The 6442-nt window shown below is 62.5% G+C and overlaps 1 protein-coding gene across 1 annotated transcript; it reads left to right on the forward strand.

The window, feature by feature from the left end:
- Positions 1–611: 611 nt before the first annotated feature.
- On the forward strand, positions 612–3247 carry CD248 (CD248 molecule). The gene has a single exon (XM_059710010.1). The coding sequence runs from the start codon at positions 657–659 to the stop codon at positions 2970–2972; it is 2316 nt and encodes a 771-aa protein (XP_059565993.1). The 5' UTR covers positions 612–656; the 3' UTR covers positions 2973–3247.
- Positions 3248–6442: the final 3195 nt, after the last annotated feature.

The following is a 6442-nucleotide window of genomic DNA, read 5'->3' on the forward strand; positions in this document are numbered from 1 at the left end:
TCTCTCTCTCCAAACAACAAAAATATTTTTTAAAGAAGTCTGTGCGTGCTGTGATCAAGGGGCTCCCATGTGTTAGGGCATGTAGAATGTGTGGGGGCTGCAGGCCTGCGTGGGTCTATAGTGAGGGGAAGGGCTTAGCATGTCAGACTATGTGCAAATCTGGTCCATGGAGAAAGCTTTTGTGTGGGGAGGAACATACACACGTGTGACGTGAAGGGCATGCGTCAGAGCATGTTTCCACATGTATGACATGGCAAGCTGTTGGGCTGTCAGGGGTGTGATGAGATTGGTGTGTCCAGATTCGGGGCTCGGTAGGTCTCTGGGAAGTGACCTCACCCCACGCCAAGAGCCCCAGGCTGCGCTGGAGTTCCCCGAGGGTCGCCCAGCGCCTCCAGGCGGGCTGGTCCCCGCCCTGACTCCCAGCCCCTGAGTGCTCCTCCTCCCCTCCCGCCCCAGCCCCAGCCCAGCACCCCCTGCCCCCGCCCGCCCGCTTCCTGCTCGGGCAGCCCCCCGGGAGCGGGAGGGGGAGCTGGCGGCGGCCCCAGCGCGCTCCTACAAGGCTTCAGTCCGGCGGGCCCGCCCCCGGCCCGCCCCCAGTCCCTCCCCCTGTCAAGAGCGGCCGCGGACCCGGCCTGGGCCAGTCGGGGGGCGTCGCAATGCTGCTGCGCCTGCTGCTGGCCTGGGCCGCCGCGGCGCCCGCGCTGGGCCAGGTCCCCTGGGCCACGGAGCCCCGCGCCGCCTGCAGCCCCGACAGCTGCTACGCGCTCTTCCCGCGGCGCTGCACCTTCCTGGAAGCCTGGCGGGCCTGCCGAGAGCTGGGGGGCGACCTGGCCACCCCGCGAACCCCGGAGGAGGCCCGGCGCGTGGACAGCCTGGTGGGGGCCGGCCCAGCCAGCGGGCTGCTGTGGATCGGACTGCAGCGGCAGGCCCGGCAATGCCAGCCGCAGCGCCCACTGCGCGGCTTCACGTGGACCACGGGGGACCAGGACACGGCCTTCACCAACTGGGCCCAGCCTGCCACGGGCGGGCCCTGCCGGGCGCAGCGCTGCGCGGCCCTGGAGGCGGCCGGCGAGCACCGCTGGCTGGAGGGCTCGTGCACGCTGGCTGTCGATGGCTACCTGTGTCAGTTCGGCTTTGAGGGCTCCTGCCCAGCGCTGCCAGAGGAGGCTGGCCAGGCCGGCCCCGCCATCTACACCACGCCCTTCCACCTGGTCTCCACCGAGTTTGAGTGGCTGCCCTTCGGCTCCGTGGCCGCTGTGCCGTGCCAGACGGGCAGACAGGCCTCTGTGCTGTGCGTGAAGCAGCCCCAGGGCGGCGTGAGCTGGTCGCGGGCTGGGCCCTTGTGCCCAGGGACCGGCGGCGGCTGCAGCCCGGGCGATGGGGGCTGCGAACAAGAGTGTGTGGAGGAGGCGGACGGTCATGTGTCCTGTCGCTGCCCTGAAGGCTTCCGGCTGGCCGCGGACGGGCGCAGCTGCGAGAACCCCTGTGCCCAGGCCCCGTGTGAGCATCAGTGTGAGCCTGGCGGGCCACAGGGCTACCGCTGCCACTGTCGCCTGGGTTTCCGGCCGGCTGAGGACGAGCCCCACCGCTGCGTCGACACGGATGAGTGCCAGATCGCCGGCGTGTGCCAGCAGATGTGTGTCAACTACGTCGGTGGCTTTGAGTGCTACTGCAGCGAGGGCCACGAGCTCGAGGCTGACGGCATCAGCTGCAGCCCTGCTGGGGATGTGGGTGCTCGGGCTTCCCAGGACCTTGGGGAGGAGCTGCTGGATGACATAGAGGATGAAGAGGACGGAGGTGAGGCCTGGGAGGACTTCGATGACGGCTGGACAGAGATGCCTGGGATGCCGTGGATGGAGGCCACACAGCCGCCTGACTTTGGCCTGGCCTATGGGCCTAGCTTCCCAGAGGACCGAGAGCCACAGATGCTCTACCTGGACCCTACCTGGCCTCCCCCCCTCAGTGCTCCCAGGGCCCCCTATCACTCCTCAGTGCTCCCCGTCACCCGGCCCGTGGTGGTCTCTGCCACACGTCCAACACTGCCTTCTGCCCACCAACCTTCTATCATTTCTGCCACACACCCACCCCTGGCCCCTGCCCCGGAGCCCCCCAGGATCCCTGCCATGCACCCAGCTTTGCGCCCTGACCACCAGTTCCCCATGATCTCAGCCAACTATCCAGATCTGCCCTCTGTCCACCAACCTCCCATCATCTCTGCCACTAGCCCAGCACGGCCCCCTGCCCCTCCGCCCCCAGTTATCTCAGCCAAATACCCTGAACTGTCCACTGCCCATCAGTCCCCCATGTTTCCAGACACCCAGGTGGCTGATTCCCAGGCCACCACTCATTGGTCTGGAATCCCAGCTAACCACACCCCTCTGGCCACCACCTCCACTGCTCATCAGTCCCCTGTGGCCCCAGATGTCCCGGTTCTCAAAGCCCAGGCCACCCACCTTCCCAGAACCTTGACTGTCCAGCCGTCTCGGACCACTACCTCCAGGTCCCCTGCCCATCAAGTCCCTGTGCCTGCTGCCACCCAGCCCCCAGTCCTTCACACTCCCCTGCCCCCTCAGAGTCCCACTAACCAGAATGCTCCCTCCAGCCCTACACACACTTCCTCCAAAACCCCACAGGTACCAAGAGGAGGTGCCTCTGATCCCAAGCTGACCCCAATGCCCTCAGCAACCCCCACAGCAGGCCCCACAGCCCTGGGGGAGGCCAGTCCTGCAGGCCGAAGCCGGAGGGATGACCGGTGGCTGCTGGTGGCACTCCTAGTGCCAACCTGCGTCTTCTTGGTGGTCCTACTAGCACTGGGCATTGTGTACTGCACTCGCTGTGGCCCCCACGTGCCCAACAAGCGCATCACGGACTGCTATCGCTGGGTCACCCACTCTGGGAACAAGGGCCCAACAGAACCCATGCCCCACCGGGGCAGCCTCACAGGAGTGCAGACCTGCAGAACCAGCGTGTGATGGGGCACAGCACCCCACTCTGTGGGGGAAGGGGAAGGGGCATGCATTGGACACGTGGCCCAGACTGCACCAGTGACCCATGGGGGTTGCCCAGATGGACAGAGGGATTCCTGCTCCCCTGGGCACAGCCAGGCTCCTCTCAGTCAACCACTAGACTTGACTCGTGACAACTCTGCTCCTTGGTCTGGCACTTACGACAGAGGGGATGCCAAGGCCCCCAGGACCTCAGGGGGTGGGTGCTGGGGTCTCCTCCAATAAACCGGGTGCCAACCTCATCCAAAGCTTCCGACCCCCATTGGCACCTGAGGGGTGGGTCTGGGAGGATTCAGGAAAAAAAAGAAGGGGAACTTCCTTCAGCTTGGCTGGGTCCCCAAGGAAATAAGGTAAGACCCCTTAAGGCAGTGGTTCTCAAGCTTCCTAATGCCGCGACCCTTTAATACAGTTCCTCATGTTGTGGTGACCCCCAACCATAAAATTATTTTCGTTGCTACTTCATAACTGTAATTTTGCTACTGTTATGAATCGTCATGTCAATATCTGATATGCAGGATGTATTTTCATTGTTACAAATTGAACATAATTAAAGCATAGTGATAATCACAAAAACAATATGTAATTATATATTCAATATGTGTTTTCCGATGGTCTTAGGCGACCCCTGTGAAAGGGTCGTTCGACCCCCAAAGGGGTCGCGACCCACAGGTTGAGAACCGCTGCCTTAAGGGAAGGTATGCTTCAGAGATTCCCAGGGCAGTAGGAGCACAGAGGGGGCAGAGCCTTGCCCACGGTTACACAGAAATCCAGGGAATGGGAGGTTTGGGATGGAGAATTCCATATTTGTTCTTTATACCAAAACTCCAAGAAGGTAGGGCTGAATCTGGGGGAGGGTTCTGGAATGAGGGCTTCTGCTGAACTGGAGCCAAACTGGGGTTTAAAGGTTAAAGGTAAGCCTGGGGCCTGGTGATCCTGGGAGTGAAGAGGGTCCAGGGGGTGAGCTTCTCCTAACTTTCTTCTGGTACTTCCTTTCCTGCCCCTGCAGGCTGCCCAGAAGTTGGTGGCTGAGCTCAGGGTCACCCGAGGGTGCTGGCACTCCTCTACAGTACCCCGGAGGCACGCCTCCCTGCTCTAGGAAGGAGGTGGGAGTCTGAGCCTCGCAGGCTAGGCTGGGGAGAGCGCTCACTAACCCGGGAGAGAGAGTCCACATCCAGCTCCCTGGGCAGCCTCCTGAGCAAGGCCCTCCCATCTTGGGCACATTTTGCCCTGCTCTATGGTGTGGGCCAGAAAGAACAGAACAGGGGACCTCAGCTTGAGCGAATGTTCAGGCTGTTCAAGGCTAAATTCCCATAAACTGGAGGCGGGAATGGTCAGACATCACAGCCTGGGAAAACCATGCAACCTCCAGCATCTTGGGCTCACTGCCTTGGGCACAGGGCGAGGAGGAACCTGGGCCGGGGAGGTACCGGTTCCCACTGCCTCTGTAATTTTTCAGTTGCGGCCTCTAAGGAGCCTCTAATTAGGACGGAGCAGAACCACCACGACCACCCGGGCAGGCGAGGAGGGGTGGCCAGAGGCCCCTTCCCTACCGGGTACCCTATGCCACTGCCTGGCCCCAGGGCCTGGGCCTGGGCTGGAAGGCTAAACTGGGCCCCGAGGGACTAAGAAACTAGAGGCTGGAGCTGGGGACCAACCTGAGGGCGGAGGGGGGGCGGAGGGGGGCGGTGGGCACGCTACGCACAACCCCCGCCCCCTCTCACGTTTCCCTAACTCAAACCAGACGCCCCACCAGATCCTGCCCAAGTTTTTAACCTTGGAGACGCCACCGAAGAAGTTTGCTGCGTGGGAGTGGGGGTGGCGGGGTGGCCCAAACGCCTGAGTGTGGGAAGGAGATGCGTGCGCCGCCTCGGGGTGACAAAGCCCGCCAGGAGGAGAACGGCTGGAGCTCCCTCCTGTGACCCCGGGCTGGGGATCCAGAGCGTCTCAACGAGGGCAGGAAGGAGTTAAATGCACTGCTCTCGAAGGGAGGAGACGGGAGAGGGGAAGGGGGCCCAGAGCCGGCTCTTTGTCATACCGTAATGAGCACCAGATGCGGAGCTGCGTGCGGGCCTAAACAGACGGCCTCCCAGGGCCGAGCCCCCGCCTGCGCCCAGCCCCGCCTCTCCCCAGGCCCCGGGCTGGCTCCGCCCACTGGCTCTCAGGCCCCGCCTCACCCAGACCTCCGCCTACCAGCCGGGTCCCGGGGAGCTACGAGCCACGCCCACTGACTGCCGTCACGCGCCCCTTCGGGAGCTCTCCAGAGGCCCCGCCCGTCAAAGCTACGAGCCTCGCCCCCTGCCAGCTCAGAGATTCTCAGAACGATTGCCCCGCCCCTCTGTTAGCTCCGCCCAGGCTGAGGCAGTACCAATGGCCCCGCCTACCAGGGCCGTAAGCCCCGCCTCCTCAGCGCGGTGTGCTCAGTCTAGCGGAGTTATTAGTTCCCGTTTCCAGGAGGTATGAACCGGATCCGCCCAGAGTTTACACATTCTCCTCACGCAGCCCCGAACTAAATTCCCATAAACTCGAGGAGGGAGTTTTTTTTAAAAAAATACATTTTATTGATTTTGTACAGAGAGGAAGGGAGGGGGATAGAGAGTTAGAAACATCGATGAGCGGGAAACATCGATCAGCTGCCTCCTGCACACTCCCCACTGGGGATGTGCCCGCAACCAAGGTACATGCCCTTGACCGGAATCGAACCTGGGACCCTTTGATCCGCAGGCCGACGCTCTATCCACTGAGCCAAACCAGCCAGGGCGAGGAGGGAGATTTAACAACTAAAACTCTGCCCCTTCCCAGAGCCGGGGATTCGGTCCACAGCGCAGGGAATCTCTACAGACAGTGACTGTCGCAGAGATGCAAACTCTGCCCTCCGGGGTTTACGCGGTCCCCTCAAACCCTCAAACGCCTCTGCAAACTCCGCCCCCAACCACAAGCCCCGCCCCGTCACCAAGGGATACAAGTCGAAGGGGCGGAGCCCCAGACCCGCCTCTCCAGGAAAAGAACTCCGCCCACGTACGGCTCTTTCCCTTCACACGGAGGCAATGGCCCACCAACTCAGAGCCCTCGGCCCGCCCAGTAAAAATGCCCACGAACCGAACCGTGACCCCATAAGTCCCGCCCACCCACAGCGCCCCTTATTTGTTCAGGGCTTTTTGCACAAGCACCGCCCACGCAGAGAACAAGCCCAACCTCTTCTCCGAGGCTCCGCCTCCTGCCTACGTTAGCCCCGCCCACCTTTAGCCCCACCTTCTCGGAGCTCAAGCCCCGCCTGCTTTGGGCTTAGGACCTTTGAAGTCTCTCACCACCTGATGCTCGGACTAGTGGGTCCGAACCCTCGTCCCGGACCAAGTTACCTCTGAACCCAGCCAGGAACCCTCTCTCCTTCCCCACCCACAGCCTCTGTGCGTCTAGATTGTGGGTTCTCTGGAGGGAGC

Source organism: Myotis daubentonii, chromosome 9 (assembly GCF_963259705.1).
Source record: "Myotis daubentonii chromosome 9, mMyoDau2.1, whole genome shotgun sequence".
Lineage (NCBI taxonomy): Eukaryota > Metazoa > Chordata > Mammalia > Chiroptera > Vespertilionidae > Myotis > Myotis daubentonii.

Bases quoted from the DNA above. Each gene is read 5' to 3' on its own strand.
- CD248 (XM_059710010.1), top strand. From the start codon at position 657: ATGCTGCTGCGCCTGCTGCTGGCCTGGGCCGCCGCGGCGCCCGCGCTG.